Raw genomic sequence first — 20,587 nt, forward strand, 5'->3', positions numbered from 1 at the left:
CATGAAACAGTCTGTGGCATAGTGCAGCTTGTGTGCTCAGCATGGGAAAGATTTGTGCTTTCTGAGGGCTCACAGAATCATAGAAAACTAGGGCTGGAAGAGACTTCAGGTGGCCATCCAGTCCAATCCCCTACACAAAGCAGGACCAAATACAACTAAACCATTCCAGCCAGGGCTTAGAAACGTTTAAGGATGGAGATCCTACCACCTCTCTGGGCAACACATTCCAGTGCTTCACCACCCTCCTAGTGACATAATTTTTCCTAATAACAACCCAGACCTCCTCACTGAGACCACTGTTTTTTGTTTTGTCATCTGCCAGCACTGAGAACAGCCTGGCTTCACCATCTATGGAACCCCCTCGTCAGAGAGATGAAGGCTGCTATCAAATCCCCATCACTCTTCTGCAAACTGAATAAGCCCATTTCCCTCAGCTGCTGCTCATAAGTCATGTACCTGTCCCCCTACTCATTTTTGTTGTTTTCTGCTGGATTCTCTCAAGTTTGTCCACATTGTTTCTGTAGTGGGGTTCAAATGGCACTTTCTTACACCAAAGCATGGGGCCAACCATCCTTGGCTTGGGGAAATGGATGCAAGATTCTAGAAGTGGCCTCAACAGTGCTGAATAGAGGGGGAATAATCACTTCCCTCAATCTCCTGGCAATGATCCTACTAATACAGCCCAGTATGTTGGTAGCCTTCTTACCAACCAAGGTACACTGTTGGCTCATATCCAGCTTCTCACTTGCTGTAATCCCTGATCCTTTTCTACTGAACTGCCACTTATCCAGTCGGTCCCAAGCCCACAGCAGTACACAGGATTCTTCTGTCTCAAGTGCAGGACTCTGCACTTGTCCTTGTTGAACCATATCAGATTTCTTTTGGTCCAATCCTCCAATTTGTCTAGGTCCCTCTGGACCCTATCCTTACCCTCCATTGTATAGAACGCTCCCCTCCCACAATGCCTATTGTGCCTACACACTGCCCCTGACCACCACCTTCCCTCCCACCCGGAAAGCTTGTGCTCAGAGTTGTATCTGCTGGTTTCACTGACACCACTAGAAGACAGTACAACTGTCAGCACTGCAGACCCAATATACCTGCAGAAGGGATAGCTGTATTAATGTACATCTCATGCATCATCGCTTAGCTACTTCTACTAATGTGCAATTCCACACTCTTTATGGTCAAAGGCTGCAATAGAAGATTTTGGTCCTGACTTGTAAACTGAACAAGTGGGACCTGAAAAGGCATTGATGGAGGGTGGACATGGGACATCAAAGTAGTATTGTGGCAGTTCAAACTTAGCAAAACACGTTAATGCGCAAAGTCCCAATTTGGTTTTGGAAAATATTTTTGTCTGTATTGTAGCTCTTTGTTAGCTATCAAGCACAACAGCAAGCTGGGGAAATTAATCAGCGTTGAAAAAAAGAATAGGCGAGAAACCAAAAAGGAAAGCTTGTTAATGATGCTATAACTAATCTCATCTGAGCATGTGCTTGATCCCTGCACAACATAATTTGAGAAGGCAGGATACAGTGTATTCTATTTGCATTTCCATCTGCTAATGGCTATATTGTACACAGACAAATAGCACCTTTTAAAAGACAACACTTTGGTATGGCCAAAAACAAGGGCAATTACTCTACAAACAAGACATCTGGACTGTGGAACAACATTCCACAACACTTCATATAAGGAGTAAAATACAACTGCAGCCAGGGAGGACAAGCCAGACAGACAGGCTCTGATTTTCACTTGGTGAAGGGGAGGGTCTGAGAGACAGGACCTTGATCTGTATTCCTGATTAGGACTGGTCAAAAATTTTTCCTCTTGGTTGCTTCCAACAGAAAACTGTGTTTTCAGGAAAACTATCTGTTACCCAAAATTGCGAGTTTGTAAAATACTTTCCTATCAACCCCCCCCCCATGTTTTTGCAAAAAAAAAAAGTCATTTTTTCCAAGCAACTCTGAACAGCTCAGTCAGCCAAACTCTTTATACAACCACAGAGAGTTCTAAAACTCTGTCCCTCAGTAAAATGGGAATGAACAGAAGTAACCTACAATTGTACAGGTGGCTGAAAGGAGACACACACACACACACACACACACACACAATTAACTGCTGTAAACAGAAACATCAGAAAAATGAAAACTATATTCTACAATTACAATTTTCTGAATTCTGGGTACATTTTTGAGCTGTTGATATAACTGGAATTGAATTCTACTTTCCAGATCCACAGAAGTAGTGTGGAACTTCATGCCTATAAAGATCTCAGTGACCTCTATGTGGAAGATCTTATATATTATATGTGGAGCAGTTTGATTGTTCTCAATGTGAAAAAGATTATGACTGGGCAGCTAATCAAGCTCAGGAGGTGCCAAAGTTGAAGTTTCAAGGGCAGGGTTAATTTGGCTGTGTGCACATGCAGTTTATTTTGCTGTAGATGTTTTCTCATGCAAGCACTAATTTGCTAAGGTACACATATTTTTAACCAGAAAAAATCAAGAAGACAAAAATACTTTAGTACATATGTGTAACTGGACTAAATTAACACTATTCTGAATGTCTTGGCTTTATTATTTTAACTGTATTTTCTCAACAGTCTATTAACATGGTTTCAGAATTTAAATTTTCTTGCTTTCTATATCCGCTTCCCTTTCAAGATAAAGAGAATTGGCCTGGCTCAACAATATGAGTTTTTAAATGGTTCCATTTAGGATGTTAAAGTTCACATTTCACTGATGCACACTGGATGATAAAGGAGCGATTTCTGCCTGCATTTGCTGCTGCTGATTGGACAGGGACAATTGTGCAGAACAGCATAACTGGGCAGGACATGTATTAAGTTGACAGTTCTAGCTGGAATAGAAAAAGACAAAAACCTATTTAAAAAGAAAAGAAACTAACACTTGAGAATTTACAGACATCAGTTGCAGTAAAAAATAGTGAGATTTCTTTAAACAGCATCCACGAGTGTTTTTCCCCCTGCACAACCTCATATTTTCCATATATTATGTGGTTTTGCTCTGGGTCAATAAGTCATTACCATTTCTGTCATGTAGAACACCCTATTGGCAGCCTGAAACTAGCTGTCCTTGGGTCTGTCAAAAAAGGCAGAAGGGGAAATGGGTCCTCATAAGACTACAAAAATACTCATACGTACTAACTGAGCATGTTCAGAATTGATTTTTAAAATCCTTACCATTTATGCCCTGATCTTGGAAAGATTTAAACATATGCTCAACTTTTAACTGTAACCAAAGCCAACTGGACCACCTGTGTGTAAAATTAGCCATGTCACTTGCCTTTGCAAGATGATGGTACAGTATTCCCCTTAACCACCCAAGAAAAACTCTGTTCCTCCAAACTGCAGTTTTTCAAATTCAACTATTTTTTGTGTAACTTAAATAGAAGAGAACTTGGAGTTTTATTTTCTTATTGTTATTTACAATTGGAAAAGTATGTCCTCTCCTACTCTCTCTACTTGAACACAGATTAAGGGATTTTGCTCAAACTAAATAAACCAACAAATAAATAAATCCTCAGGCAAAATGCTAGCAAGAAAGATTCAGCACTAAATATTTCAGAAAATTATCTATATATGAAAACAAGCGACTATCAAGGGTACAAAACACAGGCACAGTCCTGTAGCACTGACCAGGGCTCAGCATGTTATTTCAAAGGTAAAAGGGTTGCAAAACACAGACACAAACCTGTACTAAAAATCCCACAGACATAGGTTGGAGTAGGGTTGGGTCATTTTTGACACAACTATTGTGAGTTACAGAAAGCCCTTTATACTGTATTATCACTAATGGAATTATTTATTTATGTCCCATAGAGTTTTTTTAAGACTGAAAGCTACCCCTGAGAAGAAGCCTCAGGGCATAGCCAAATTAGTCTGTAGCTTCAAAAAAAAAAACAAAAACAAGCCACACCCTAGCACCTTAAAGACTAACAAATTTACTTATTTACCAGATATTAGTCTTTCAGATGCTGCAGGACTCCCTGAGAAGAAGAGTCACTTCAAGCCTAGGTATCTCCTAAGTTCTCAAAATAGGACTTAAATAGTTCATTGGCATTGTATGGATCTACTCTCTCTTTAAATGTTGGCAGTTTTGCCTACATCCCAAAAATCTTTCAAAAGCAGTAAAAAAAAAAGTTGCACTATGATCAGAACTGTCAGTGGCTGGAAATCCAGAATTAAGAATTGCATGAATGTGCATGTAGTACAACTCATTAGATGCAAAAAAATCAATAAGAAACTCTGCAGATTCCACGATTGCTTCAAAAATAATATTCCCATTGATCGCTGAAGTGCTACTTTTTACGCTCATGACCTGAAAACATCATTCACTTTTTGGACTACCAGGTTGCAGTAACAAGCCAACATTGTCTCCCATATCATCTCTGACTGAGTTATGAAGCCTCATATTCACAGGAAGAATGGTCCAGAATATTGAACTTTACAGTTTAAAAACTGAAGTGAAGTTCTGCATTAGCAGAAGTGAAAAGCAGTGAGTGCATGAAACAGTTCTAAGAAAACCTAGTGTCTACACTCAATAAAAAGCTCCTCACACAGGATTGATTGCAGCCAGGAAACTCTCCACCTTTGGATGTGTTATATGGCTCGGACACTGAAGACAGTCAGTGACAAACCTGGCAAAGCACTTCCTTTAGGTGAAAGTTAGAGGGGGCTACAAGAGACCGACAGAAGAATGAAACTGCCAACTTGCATTGGCCTCACCTTTTGACAGAGGTAACACTGAAGGGCCCTGTGCCTTCCACATGTGTGTGAACAGATGATTTTCCTAGATAAAGGCTGTCTTCATGGGACAAAGTCACTCATACTTTGTAGAAAGGAACATGCTTCTAAGCCAGTGGCACAATGGCGTGAAGTACATACCAATTTACTACCTGAATAACACAGTAATCCAGAGGCATAAATAAAACTCTGATCTTCAGATGAAGACTCTACATGATGAGTTAAAGAACTCACTGAGCTAGATACAGCCATGCGTGTTTCCTTTTATTGCCTACTGCTCCTTGTGTCATATTACATAAGTGACAATTTCCATGGAACGAACAGTTATTAATTGTACTTCTCACCCTCACAATCTCATGAACACAAAAGCCTATCTTAGTTTTGCTTTTGTTTTGTTTTTAACATAAAACTCTGTGACACATTTCAGTTCAGCTTCTGGCTTTGGACAATCACTGGAGGGAATTTCAGAGTTTGGAAACAGGTGTTGTGTACAACAATGCTGAAGTATATTCTGTTTCACACGTGTTCTATTGACACCCCAGTCTGGCAGCAGCATCACACAGAACAAATCTCCTGCCACAGTCCAGAGAAAGGAATTCAATGAACAATGGCGATCTTGTTCAAACTCACAAAAACAAATACAGCATGACACAACAGAAGGCAGGAAAGCTCATGATCTGATTTTGCCGCAATTTGCAACACTTGTTTTGTATCCAGCTGTTAATTATGTTCTTTTCAACATGACAATCATGGCAAATGGTAACAGAATACACAAGAACATTGACTGAACACAGCTCTCAGTGGAGTGTGAAGCTGAAACAATGCCATTTTACTGCCACCCCCCTACTCAAGCTGCTTTTTTACTCTACTCAGAAAGTTTCTCAAAATTTTCAAATTAAACTCTAGAAACTTTGAGTTTCCATAAGGAGCTGTTACAGTTCAGTGGGCAAAGGTGATTCTAATTCAAGGTTCAAGGTGCGGAAAAAAGATTTTGTCATTTTAAATCACAAGTGATTAATGGGATTATAGACCACCTGGGTTTAATGTGAGGGGTAAATACCTCACTGAAACATTTAGACATCCAGATGTAACTTATGTCCACCTTTTTTCCTTGACTTCAATGGGATGCCTTTTATAACCTTTGAAATGTTGGAGGCACCAAGATCTTAGGGTGCAATTTTTCACCAACAACTATTTACAGGCTCTGTTAGCATCATAGACCTGCTTGATTTGTGGATGCATTTGGACACTTAAAACCATAAATAATAACTGCTGCCTGCAAACAATTCTGGGAACTATGGTGAACTGATAATTATCAGTATTTTAAAAAATTCTGTGAAATATAGGCCAAAATACTTTGTCACAAAACAAGGAAGAATACCTGGAGATCCAAATTCTGCTTTTGGAACTGTGGACAGCAGAGGGCAGTCTATCACACTTTATATATAATGGACACTTTTTTTCTATACTCCGCACTTAAATTGGACTCTGAAAACACATGCACCTGCTGCGCCAATAAAATGTATGCATGCAAGAGGCAATGAGTCGCATGCTCCAAGAGCAACTTGCATCAAGATTATTTGCTGTGTGTGCAAATATATTTCAGACATGCAGAATAGTCCTACACATATTTGAAGATAGGCCTTTGCTTATTTGCACATAAAAAAATCCAGATTCATTACGTTAACAAGTATCTTCTGCAGCACATATATGTCCACCTGTAACCTTAAACTTGCAGAATAATCCTGGTGAGACCATGACATGCATTAATGCTTTATAGTCAAGTCAGACCCGTCATGTCCCTGCACTGGCTTGTAAATTCAGAGTACACAGAGCATATGAAGCCTTCCAGCTGCACAACACAAACCACACATTGCTGCATTAATCCAGCATGCCAGGTAAAGCCTACATTTCTACTCATATTATCTATCAATGCCATATTATTTTGTATTATTTTTCCTTTCTTAGGGACCCATTCACAAGCAATCAACTGTCATGCAAGGGGTAATCTGTCTGCTAGACACAGACAAACATGCACATGTATTTCACTCTTTTCTTTCTAATGGCAAATCCAATACTGAATTACATGAATAATGCTGTAAGGAGAAAGGATCAGCTGGTGGTAGAGCAAAGGTGAGGAAACAGCACACAATTTAAGAGTCTTGTTGCTTGTAAGTTATGCTGCAGGTACATTGAAACAGGAATGGTGATAAATGTTGGCAGTAAAACTGGAACATTATAAATGCTCATTAGCCTGGCTAGTCTATTAAATCAAGCATAATACTTTGCGTGAGTGTGGGTGTGTTTTCAATGTGATGGCGTCATAGTGTCACTGTGGATTCCTGAAGTGGCATCTAACACCTAAGTAGGTATTTAACTTTGCAATATGGTTTGGGAGAAAGTATTGTTTTGCTCCTTCAGAGGAAATATTCGCATGAATTTATTAATGGAAAGGAGGGCTGAATACAGAACTGGTAAAAGTAGTAAGAATACATCGGAAGTTGGCAGACTGTAGAAAACAAATGCAAATAAACTGGAAGATAAACTTTTCTGTCTCTTGTTCCTATGATACTGGTAATATTTGGGCATCACAAAGGTAACACTTGGGAGCTAGGAATAGCAATGAATATTTTGCCCCTTTGCTGTCTTCATTCTCAACCTCTTTCCCCAAACACATTATACATATTTCTAGCCATAGATTTGGCTCTTCAAAAGGTTGCAGGGAAATAAATCACTCAATTTCTATCGAAAGGCTTTGACAACTCTTAAATTCCACTTCAGCTAAAAATCCCAGTTGTAATAGCTAAGGTAGGAGATAGCCAGATTCAAGACTGGAGGCTGATTCTCCTTTGTAGCTTTCTATGTTTCTCTTCTTTCATAACTTCTTCCCTAGTAATGCCAAATTTGGAAGTGAAGATAAGCAGGAAGTAGAGGCTCTGCCCTATAAAAGGACATCAAGCCCCTTCACTGGAGTTAGTGCAACTATAAGGTGAAAAATGCATCTTGGAAGTGAGTTTATTGCAGGAAATATAACCCATTCCCTTTGTTTGGGGTAGTTCTCTAAAACACATCTTGGGTAGTGCTAGCTGCACCATGTACAACTTAATGCTCTTCTGCAATCTTCAGTGGAACAATGCACCAGAGGCCTAAGCAGAGGACCAGCGCTGAAGTGTTTTGTTTTCCTTGAGCTTTCAAAGAAAAAAAAAGTGCTTTTCTCGGACATGGAGGGAAAGAGGTAACACAAAGCTAGCCTCTGTTCTTGCTGCACTTACTCCATTCGCTTTGCTGAGTGCCTGGAAGTAGATGCTGTAGCTTTTCAGTGGTGAGAGAGGCGCGTTCCAATAGCCATTGTAGGTCTTGTTGTCGCCCACCGTAAAGGGCTGTGTGACAGGAAGGTTGATGGGTTTCAGCTCGGCCGCAAAGTAATGGGGTGAGTCAAGGCTGGAAGCATTCTTGTAGCTCACTGGAACAGAGAAGCACTCGATGATGTCTGCAGCCCGCCGTGCTTTCTGCAGCCTCTCTTCCTTGACAACAAGCTGATAGACACTAGGAAGGTGAGGAGGAGGGTGAAGGAGGGGAGGAGAGAGAGAGGAAGACAAGGTTAGAATACCAAGAAAGTCACCGACATAGAAGGAAAAAAGGCAAAACTAAAGATATTGAGAGATAGGAAAACTGAGCATTGAAAACAAAGGCCTTTTAGCTACACAGTAGGTAAGCCCTTCTCTGTGCTAATGGCTGCATTGCACTGGTGCTCTTTGGAGCAGATTCTGATCATTTAGTCTGCTGAATTCAATGGATTTACTCTCTTTAGACTCTTTCTATACTCTTTACTCACTCATATTTTCACCAGATATGCCCTCATGAAAATGAATACAGGCTTCAGTCTTATGCATGTTTGTAAAGCACTCTGGGATTCGCTGCGGATAAAAACTGCTGCAAATGTCTAACAATATCTTCCATGTTGTTAATTGTACATTTCAAAATCAATATGCACAATGAATTGCAGTAACTAAAGAAACAGGTTCCAGGTAGAGAGAACATTAAGGAAATTTACAAGGTAGAATTATTTTGTAGGAGGTACCCCAGGTTTTTATCATACCATGCACCAAAGGAGATGGTGGTGGTTGAAAGAAGTGACGATGAATGCCTTTTGAAATGATTTAGGTCAAGGATGCATGAACTTGTTGAATAAAATAACAGTCATAATTGGCACAATATATACTTGTGCATATTACATATTTGCTGCTACTTCTGCTCTTTTCCTAAAATTCTAACAGAAAGAATGTTCTTACTTTAATTCCTCCACCCAAACTCTCCTCCTAAAACTTCAAGAGCTAGAAGTTGACATTCACCTTGAAGCTGGTAGGTTTTTCTCTCTTCCGACTCCTGGCTTGAATACCAAAGCAACTCTGGAAAAAAAAAAAGCAGTCAAGTAGCACTTTAAAGACTAGCAAAATAATTTATTAGGTGAGCTTTCGTGGGACAGATTTCCCACGAAAGCTCACCTAATAAATTATTTTGCTAGTCTTTAAAGTGCTACTTGACTGCTTTTTGTTTTGATAGTATGTAGACTAGCACGGCTCCCTCTCTGTTACAAAGCAACCGTGGATATTCTGTTCACGTGAAAGTAATCCCAATGTTTATCCCATTAAACTCTTGAGCTCAGTGATTTTTGTACCAATTCTTGAACCTTCTACCACAGTTTTGCAGACCCGAATAGGGCTGCACGGCAGCCAAATACACTTTTCTTTGTTTTCTGTCACAAACAGTTAACAAAGCCCTAACCTCAGCCCGGCTACAATCGTGAGAGGCATACTGACTGCTTAACACTTCTCACCCATTTGACAAAGAATGAGATACCACTACGATCATTTCACTTTTTGTCAGGGTATTCACATATGTTGCCTCACCTGTCTCCATGAGGCTAGTTCTTTGTCTCGTTAGACAGGAGAGATCGATGCAAAGACAGGAAGCAGCCAGCAGTGCATCGTTCTAGTGGCTTCAGAAGCTCACTGTTGCAGAAAGATTGGTGTGAAAAATTTTTAACACTGCCATCTCCTCAGCAGTCCCACAGAAAACATGAGCAGGATGACTAACGCCCGCCGGAGAAACCAAACAGCTATCCTGCACGTTTAGATTAATTACCATCTAGTTTCTGGTGATACCTAGCAAACTCCCCTGGGAAAGAAAGCAGTCAGAGAAATGGCAGCAAGCTTTGGAAAAAGGAGGGTAACCGGCTCTCACTGATGTTTGTGGTAACAGGTGCCTTGTAGTAACACTCAGCAGGTGCACCATTTCCCTAAGCCCCTGCCAAAATGTTAATTGCTGACTGAAATGCCCCCGCATGGCCCTGCCCCTCTGGGCAGCCCACCCTGACCTCCTTCCCCTCACTGCAGGCACCAGTCACCCCTGTATGTCCTGGGAAATGACCACAGACAATACCAATGACATATTTATGGAGGGCTGCAGTTATTGTGAATGCTGCGGAACACCATCTCCAGCTCCACAACAGCTCAGTGGCACAAGCATCATGTGGCGTCAGACGCCGCTCTGTATTCACGGCTTGGCTTGTACTGCTCATACTCAGTGACATTTGTTGCCCTCACTCCTTTCCCACACCTCTCCACCATTGGCAGGTACAATCGTCTCTACTCAGAGCCATGTGCTAGACGTGTGCTAGTCACTAGGTTCTACTGCCCTGGATGCATCCCATCAAAACACTCCCATTCTGAAAGAGGAGCACAGGATTATTCTCCTACAAACAACAGAAGTAAAGGGTGATCAATAGAAGGCACACAATAGCTTCGACAGTTACAACCACTCCTAGCCAGGCCATGGTGGCAGAGTCCAGTGGTGGGACATAGAGATACCTGTTTGCTCTGGGTTACCACAAGTTAGTGCCTAAAACTCCCTCCAGTTCACTCCATCCTGGAGGCCAAGCAGATCCCAGCCTGCTCACCATACTTTGCCCCAGCCACAGCTCTTCAGTATATCCCAGACCTTCGTGGAGCCCCCTGCACTGTTCTTATGCCACGGGCCTCCTCCCTATCCAAAACCAGGCTTCTGGCTCCTGGCTATCAGACTGCAAGTTGTCAGGTCTTCCTTCCACAGCTAGCTCCCAGCCAGCTGCTCCCACTCACATGTAGCGCCTCTGACTCTCCTGGGAGCTCAGTCCCCTCGAGTCTCTGACAATGAATCTAAACTGCCCATTGCAGCAAACCTCCCCAGCTGTCTTGAGAGCTCCAGGCCAGCAGTGCTCCAAAGACAGTTGTTTAGGCTTCACTTGGAAGTTGCAGCTTGGGCTCTGAGGTCAAACCCTCCTCCCTAGACTCCAGGGCCTGAGCTGCTAGTTCAAAGAGCCATCTACACAGCTAGTTTTAGGGCAGTTGCTAGCCCTATCAACTGGAGCTGGGAGGCTCCCCACCACCAGCTGTGGAGATGACAATGTACCTGAAATGTTCCTCCTTTTCTATGGTCTTATGGTTAGGATTGGGCTTTACAGGACTCAGATCTGCTGGCAGGATGTTGTGCTAGGTAGTGTCCTCTGCTGGCTTGGTTTTCTCCCTACCTTTTGGGGCAAGTAGAAGGTAATGACCCAGTAGATTCACCACAGCACTTTTTCACCCCAGCAATTCAAAGGCACTTTGAAAATCACTTCAGCTACCTCTCAAATGCAGACACCACTAGTACAGAATAGCCATCCTTTATGCAAATAAAACTACTCTAGGAATTTTAAGTTAACAATGTTACCACCCACACTGGAATTTAGCCACCACATGTAGGTTAATGCCACAATGCAGTTACACAGCCATGTCCCTTTTCTTCACTCAGAGGATGTAGACAACATGTCCAAGCTGCACAATGCCCTGCCAGCACAATAGAGAGGCACTGAGCTAAAAGAAGCAGTTGGCCTAGCCAAGAAAGCAAAGACTGGTACTCAGGAGACCTACTGCTAAGATTCTAGTCCTGGCTCTGCCACTGGCCTCTGGGATGACCCTGTTAAAAAATAACATCACATCTCTGTGCCCCAATGTGCCCATCTATGAAACGGGGATCATAAACCTGACCTGCTTTGTGTAGTGCCTGGAACTCTGCTGATGGACAGGGTTCCACACAAGCTAAGTAGCCACTATTGCGGTGTTGATTCATGGAAAATGCTGCATCTGCTGACTCACCAAAAACATTTCTGCATCAGATAATTTTGTGGAGAGGTTCCCTGTCGGTGTATTGAACAAGGCCCTGCCTTTGCAGCTTGTCAGATCTCACAAGCTCACAGCCCAGCGTATGTACTACAGGATAAGAATGAAGGTGTGTTTCTCCCAGAAAGAGCACTACAATGAAGGAAGGAAGAAAGGAAAGAAGGTTGAGAAGTCCATAAGGAAATCTCTCTCAGAGATTTTACTGACTCTCAGGTTATGAGTAGGACAGTACCATGCATCTAACAGGCATGACTAGCTCCTGATTTCCCAGTTGTTGCTTCCAGCCAGTATCAACCAACACTGTCCGTATAGTGACAAATCCATCGATTCTCACCCACAGTATGTCTTCATAAGCCCAATAAGCAATGGGAAAACATGGTCTTCCAAATACCAAAAACCAGGCTCTCCAAAACAAGCCCCCTGAGGCTCATCAGATATGGCATATTAGTCAAAGATCTGACTTTTTTTTGACAGGGCAACTGCCCTGCTATGAAACTACAAAGTCTTTCTTTGAAAAAAAATTAAGAGAGGACAAAAGTGGATTCCTTGATAATTTTTACAGGGTTTATACAGATAAAAACACATTACTTCACTTTAATAGAAGCTATTTAAATTTTTTGATAGCTCTGTTCTAAATCGCTTATAAAAATTCCAGACATTATGGTCGCCACAGCGTAAACACTGTGTGCAGAGGGAGAAAATGGGCTCTTATCATCATCTACAAGGTAATCTTTTAAACAATGTGTTCTCCAGTCAATGTGCAAGCATGAGAATGGATGATCATCACCCCAGATCACAGTCTTATTTCCCTACTGAGAGATTTCTGTCACTCTGGCTGGCTTCTCTCCCTTCTTCCCCTGCTCGTGCTTTGCCTTCACACTATATACAGAACAACAGGGGAGACAAACTGGGGAAGTATCTCCAGAGAGATATCCGTTCTGTTGAGTTTGAGACTGGAATGGATAGATTTGGTATGGGCATCGGGTGAAGGGAAACAGCTGTCACAGAGCACCTGCCCTTTAGCATCAAACCATTTGTCCATCCAATCTGGTGTTCCTCTTATTGCTTCCCAGAAAGGTAAAAGTCCCCAGAATGAACTTTGGAATGATTTAGCATTACAGGGGAGCAAAAAAGGGGATAGTCACCCCCTAGTGCCATCTAATGGTCAAGGCTGAAGGACAGCCTGGTCTTGCGACTGGGTCATTTAATAATTAAGGTGTTCCCCAGCCAATTGGCATCATGTCTTTTGGAGGCGATCGGGGAGCAGAAGCCCATCCTTTCCAGCAAGTTCCTATCCAGGCTCCAGTGCTGGGCAGATAAATTCTGTACCTTAGGGCACTAAGCAGCTGCTTCCTTGAATCACTTCCCACCTCAGACCCCTTCTCTCCCACCCCCAGGATAAATTAAAGACTCGTAATAAAGTTTTGGGCTTTCACAATCAGTCACCAGCCTGTCCTTTGCCAGCTTGGTCAGCTCCGTGCTGCTAGGTCTCAGGCAGTAAGCACTCTCATGGCTTGTCTACACTGGTGTTTGTTTGTATTTTTTCAGAAAAAAAAACTTTTTCTTTTCCTGTGGGAAAAAAAAACCCTTGTGTCCACACTACTCTAGATGTGAAGAAATGGGTCTGCCCCATGAAAGTTCATCACGTAATAAATTACTTTGTTAGTCTTTAAAGTGCTACAGGGCTGCTCTTTTGTTTTGTGAAGATACAGACTAACACGATGACCTCTCTGTGATTGCAAAGCCTGTTATTCTGGACTAATAGGGCATTTAACTCAAAATAGTAACTCCACCAAAAGGAATGACTGTTGCACCCTCCTCCCCTTTCAAATTTCTAAATTGAGTCAGTGTGTACTAAGCAGAGGTAATTATGGCTTAATTGGCCACCGGGGAGGCATCCTCTCATTGCTCTTTTTTCAAAATTGGGCTTGCTAGTATGTACACTCAATTTCAAAATGCTCTTAAGGTGCAAATGCTCTTTTCAGAAATCACCCAGATGTTAGAGCACTGAAACAAGTTGTTTCCGGAAAAAAAAAAACCAAAACAAAAAAACCTGCAGTGCAGACATAGCCCTAGGGAGCACATCCCCAGAGCTCAGCCCAGAGGTCTTCTCCCTTCCACTGCCTGCCTCCTCTGAGTACACCTGGTTCTCTTTTTAAACTCCTTCTCCAGCTTGTGTAGGCCTCATAGTAATACCCTTGGCTGACTTGCTAAGAACAAGCAACATTTCAAGAGTCCAGAGTAATTTTAGTATCTACTTTCATTAAATAATACAAATGCACTTATTATTTCCAACAATACTTTTCTCCCATCAGAGACAAGAAAGGTGGCAGTAGAAATAGCCTATTCCCTAGTCCCTGACTTCAGCAGGTTGCTTTCCCCTGGATTGGCTAGAACGAGACCAGGATTAGCAAGAGAATTGGGAAACTTTCAGCTCTAACTCAAATGTGGTCCAAATTATCAACATGCAGAAGTAATTTCCCTCCAAAGAACTGCTTACTGGGCTGTGAGAGAGAAAGAATGATAGTGTGTGTGTCACGTCATAGTGGGTAGATGTCCACATCGCAACGCTCCTTATCCCTACCTCCAAACTCACATGCGCATAATCTGAATGGCACTTGAACAAACGTTTAAATGCCTACTTTATAAGTAAGTATTGATTTGGATGCCTTGCATTTGGACAGGAGAATCAAGTCCTGACACTTGAAAATTTGGCCTTGTATCTTTATTTTGATTTCCTGAAAACTCACATAAAATCCTATGGTCTGGCACAAGGTGGCTGGAAAACAAAGAACTAAGCCCACAAAAAGCAAACTTTATGCAACCTTGTACCAAAATAAAGGTAAGAGATATGCAATGGGGTCTAGGAAATGGAAATTTGATTGCATCACCATTAACAATTTAATGTATAGTGTAAATTTTCCCCTTATGGAAAGTCAGATAAAACCAGTTTGATTCATAAAGAACATTCAGGGTTTTATAGAACTCACTCTACACATCCGCATGTTTCATTGACAAATGAGATCTGCCCTACAATGTGCTTTTCAAGCACACGATGCAACTTAAGAACATAAGAACATAAGAATGGCCATACTGGGTCAGACCAAAGGTCCATCCAGCCCAGCATCCCATCTGCCGACGGTGGCCAATGCCAGGTGCCCCAGAGAAGGAGAACAGAAGACAATGATCAAGTGATTTATCTCCTGCCATCCATCTCCTGCCCTTGTTATGAAGGCTAGGGCACCATACTTTATCCCTGGCTAATAGCCATTTATGGACCTAACCTGCAAAAATTTATCAAGCTCTTTTTTAAACCCTAATAGAGTCCTGGCCTTCACAGCCTCCTCGGGCAAGGAGTTCCACAGGTTGACTGTGCGCTGTGTGAAGAAAAATTTCCTTTTATTAGTTTTGAACTTACTACCCATCAATTTCATTTGGTGTCCCCTAGTCCTTGTATTATGGGAAAAGGTAAACAACTTTTCTATATTCACTTTCTCCACACCATTCATGATTTTATATACCTCTATCATATCGCCCCTCAATCGCCTCTTTTCCAAACTGAAAAGTCCCAGTCTCTCCAGCCTCTTCCCATATGGGACCCTTTCCAAGCCCCTAATCATCTTAGTCGCCCTTTTCTGAACCTTTTCCAATGCCAACATATCTTTTTTGAGGTGAGGAGACCACATCTGCACGCAGTACTCAAGATGTGGGCGTACCATAGTTTTATATAGGGGAAGTATGATATCTTTTGTCTTATTATCGATCCCTTTTTTAATAATTCCTAACATCCTATTTGCCTTACTAACTGCCGCTGCACACTGCGTGGATGTCTTCAGAGAACTATCCACTATAACTCCAAGATCCCTTTCCTGATCTGTTGTAGCTAAATTTGACCCCATCATGTAGTACGTGTAATTTGGGTTATTTTTTCCAACATGCATTACCTTACACTTACCCACATTAAATTTCATTTGCCATTTTGCTGCCCAATCACTCAGTTTGCTGAGATCTTTTTGTAGTTCTTCACAATCTGTTTTGGTTTTGACTGTCCTGAACAACTTGGTGTCATCTGCAAACTTGCCACCTCACTGCTTACCTCATTTTCTAGATCATTGATGAACAAGTTGAACAGGATCGGTCCCAGGACTGACCCCTGGGGAACACCACTAGTTACCCTCCTCCATTGTGAAAATTTACCATTTATTCCCACCCTTTGTTTTCTGTCTTTTAACCAATTCCCGATCCATGAAAGGACCTTTCCTCCTATCCCATGACCACCTAATTTACATAAAAGCCTTTGGTGTGGGACCGTGTCAAAGGCTTTCTGGAAATCTAGGTATATTATGTCCACTGGGTGCCCCTTGTCCGCATGTTTATTAACCCCTTCAAAGAATTCTAATAGATTAGTTTGACACGACTTCCCTCTGCAGAAACCATGCTGACTTTTGCCCAACAATTCGTGCTCTTCTATGTGCCTTGCAATTTTACTCTTTACGAGTGTTTCTACTAATTTGCCTGGTACTGATGTTAAATTTATTGGTCTACAATTGCCAGGATCTCCTCTAGAGCCTTTTTTAAATATTGGTGTTATATTGGCCGTCTTCCAGTCATTTGGTACCAAAGTGGATTTAAAGGATAGGTTACAAACCACTGTTAATAACTCTGCAATTTCACATTTGAGTTCTTTCAGAACCCTTGGGTGAATGCCGTCTGGTCCTGGAGACTTGTTACTATTCAGCTTATCAATTAATTCCAAAACCTCCTCTAATGTCACTTCAATCTGAGTGAGTTCCTCAGATTTGTCACCTAAAAAGGCTGGCTCAGATTTAGGAACCTCTGTAACATCCTCAGCCGTGAAGACTGAAGCAAAGAAATCATTTAATCGCTCCGCAATGGCACTGTCTTCCTTGATCGCTCCTTTTATATCTTTATCGTCCAAGGGACCCACTGCTTTTTTAGCGGGCTTCCTGCTTCTAATGTATTTAAAAAACATTTTACTATCGTTTTTTGAATTTTTGGCTAGCTGTTCCTCAAAATCTTTTTTGGCTTTTCTTACTACATTATGACACTTAATTTGGGAGTGTTTATGTTTCTTTCTATTTTCCTCACTAGGATTTGACTTCCACTTTTTAAAAGCTGCCCTTTTCTCTCTCACTGCCTTTTTAACATGGCTGTTTAGCCATGGTGGTCCTTTGTTAGGTCTCTTACTGTGTTTTTTTATTTGGGGTATACATTTAAGTTGGGCCTCTAGTATGGTGTCTTTAAACAGTTTCCATGCAGCTTCCAGGGATTTTAGTTTAATTACTCTACCTTTTAGTTTCTGTTTAACCAGCTTCCTCATTTTAGTGTAATTCCCCTTTTTGAAATTAAATGCCAGAGTGTTTGACCACTGCGGTGTTCTTCCCAACACAGGAATATTAAAAGTTATTATATTGTGGTCACTATTTCCAAGCGGTCCAGTAACAGTTACCTCTTGGACCAGATCCTGCGTTCCAGTCAAGACTAGATCGAGAATCGACTCTCCCCTTGTGGGTTCCTGTACTAGCTGCTCCAAGAAGCAGTCATTTAAGGCATCAAGAAATTTAATCTCTGAATCCCGTCCTGAGGTGACATGCACCCAATCAATATGGGGATAATGAAATCTCCTATTATTACTGTGTTTTTTATTTTGATAGCCTCTCTAATCTCCCTTATCATTTCAGCATCACTATCACTGTCCTGGTTAGGTGGTCAGTAATATATTCCTAATGCCATATTCATATTAGAGGAATGAATTGTTATCCATAATGATTCTATGGAACATTTTGATTCCTTTAGGATTTTTGCTTCATTTGATTCTATATTATCCTTCACATATAGTACCACTCCGCCACCCGCATGACCTGTTCTGTCTTTCCGATATAATTTATATCCCGGTATGATAGTGTCCCACTGATTGTCCTCATTCCACCATGTTTATGAGATGCCTATTATGTCAACTTCCTCCTTTGATATGAGGTACTCCAGTTCACCCATCTTATTAGACAGACTCCTAGCATTAGTGTAAAAGCATGTTAAAAAACTACCACTATTTATATGTCCGCCTTTCACAGATGCGTTGGATTTTTTTATATGCAATTGTTTCACATCTGATCTTGCCCATATATTATTTCCCACGTTCCCTATCTGACTAACTTCTAGGGAATCCCTATCTATGGAGCCTCGTGTAAGAGAAGTCTCCGTCCGATCCAGGTGCTCCCCCGCACCAATCGGCTTTCCCCCACCTCTTAGTTTAAAAACTGCTCTACGACCTTTTTAATGTTTAATGCCAGCAGTCTGGATCCACCTCGATTTAGGTGGAGCCCATCATTCCTGTATAGGCTCCCCCTATCCCAAAAGTGTCCCCAGTTCCTAATAAATCTAAACCCCTCTTCCCTACACCATCGTCTCATCCACGCATTGAGACTCTGAAGTTCTGCCTGTCTATCTGGCCCTGCGCGTGGAACTGGAAGCATTTCAGAGAATGCCACCAAAGATGTTCTGGATTTCAGTCTCTTTCCTAGTAACCTAAATTTGGCTTCCAGAACATCTCTTCTACCCTTCCCTATGTCATTGGTACCAACATGTACCACGACGACCGGCTCCTCCCCAGCACTGCCCATAAGTCTGTCTAGATGCCTCGAGAGATCCGCAACCTTCGCACCAGGCAGGCAAGTCACCATACGGTTCTCCCGGTCATCACAAACCCAACTATCTATATTTCTAATGATCGAATCCCCCACTACTAAAACCTGCTTCTTCCTAACAGCTGGCGCTCCCTCCCCCGGAGAAGTATCCTCGGCACGAGAGGATACAACATCACCCTCTGGAAGGAGGGTCCCAACTATGGGATGGTTTCCCTCTGCTCCCATTGACTGCTCTCCTTCCCTGAGCCTTTCATCCTCCGTAACAGCATTAGAACTTCACAGAAGTTCACAGAACTTCACGGAAGGGATTGAATAAATTATATAGGACAGTTAATAAACCTATAGAGAAGTTAGCATTTTTTCCATTGAAAACCTGTGAGAATTAAACACATAACAGACTAAAACAGAGATGGGCAATTTGTGGCCCACTAGGGTTTAACGTGTGACCCATGAGACCTTTCGTTCACTACTGCCCTTGTGCAGGGTTGCCACAGTCTGCTGGTTTCTGTCTGCATAGTTTTTTCCCCCTACCAGTATTACTATTAGGACACATGTAAAGACAGGGCACATGAAGTGAAGTGAGTGCTTACTGCACACAACTTTGACTGCGAGAGCTGTGTATTTCCGCTGCATCCAAACAAAACACTGCTACTGGTCAGTCAGCACACCCCTTAAATTCTGGATATGCAAATGCAGTTCACAAAACTACCCTATCGTGGGAGACCACCTTAGTTATGTCAATCTTGTGGTCCAGTGAGATGAAGGACAGACGTTCATGAGGCCCACTCACTAGCCTAGATTGCCCATCGCTGGTCTAAAAGCAGAAAGAGCAACTCACCTTTCTGAGCATAAATTGCATCTGCACAATGTAAGCCTGCAATCAAACTGAGAGTGCAGCTGTAAGTATTTGCTCCTCTAGTTATACCTATAAGCAGGTAGGCTATAGGCTCAGGCATTGAGATTTCCATTTGCAATCAGTCTGTGGATGCAAATTGTGCTGCACACTGTGCAGGTGTAATTTATACATATAAAGTGGGATAGGTAATTTCATATATTTTAAAATTTGATGCTTAATATTTTGCCCTTTAGAATATGTTTAATGCAAGGAACTCAGAGGGATGTATGATGATTAATGAGTTAAACTTCACAAACTCCCTGAGAGGTTGATACTGGAAAGCTAGCATCCTGCACTGACATCTTCAGCAATTTAAAGCATTAAAAATTAAAGGAAAGACTTACACAATGGGCTCTGGATCAGGCCTTAGACTAGGTATCAGGTTAGAATGGAATTTACCTTCAGAAAATATTGCCATATACAAGTGCAGCAGTGTTAACTGTTAATTTGCTTTTGACACCAAAGCACACGTTGCAGCAGAAGGTCATTACCGGGGGTGGTAAAAGGAAGCATTTTGCCCAAGCAGAAGACTGAGATATCTGACCTTTCAGTCCTCATCCTGAATGGAAATCTCAACAGCATCTTGAAAAGATGAAGGTTAGGAACTTAAATTTATGATTCTGCTAGACGTCCAAACTCATTGACTTAATATAGACACTTGATTTATGACTCATCACTACAATTTCTTACCCACTGGTTCTCTTTTTTTCTACAACTGCAGAGGTGTTAACTGCCCACTTCACCTTGAATGGCCTCTTACAACATATGTTAACTCAGTGATATTCAGTCCCTGGCTTGGGAGACCTAAGTGGCTCTTTAATATATCTCCTGCAGATCTTAGCAGACATGACATTACAACACTGTGATTTAATTATTAACCAATCTAAGTTATTAACCAGTTGGGAGGCTTTTACTATGTTATGAACCAAGTAAGAAGAATTTGTTCAGTCATTTACCAGTGAGAATAACTTTTTATCTGTATCTATATTTGAGAGACGTGTGTCTGTCCAGCCATCCATCTGTGAGTCCCTTTGTTCAAGAACTCCTCCTAAATGAT

General features: G+C 41.7%; 1 protein-coding gene across 1 annotated transcript in view; it reads right to left on the reverse strand.

Annotated features, from left to right (window-relative positions):
• The window catches only part of PTPRT (protein tyrosine phosphatase receptor type T), a 700,719-nt gene that overhangs the window by 140,809 nt on the left and 539,323 nt on the right, over positions 1-20,587 (reverse strand). The window contains exon 12 of the mRNA XM_075011494.1: positions 8,044-8,317. Coding sequence (XP_074867595.1) covers positions 8,044-8,317 — 274 coding nt within the window. The remainder of the gene's footprint in view (positions 1-8,043; positions 8,318-20,587) is intronic.

This window comes from Carettochelys insculpta, chromosome 17 (assembly GCF_033958435.1).
Source record: "Carettochelys insculpta isolate YL-2023 chromosome 17, ASM3395843v1, whole genome shotgun sequence".
NCBI lineage: Eukaryota > Metazoa > Chordata > Testudines > Carettochelyidae > Carettochelys > Carettochelys insculpta.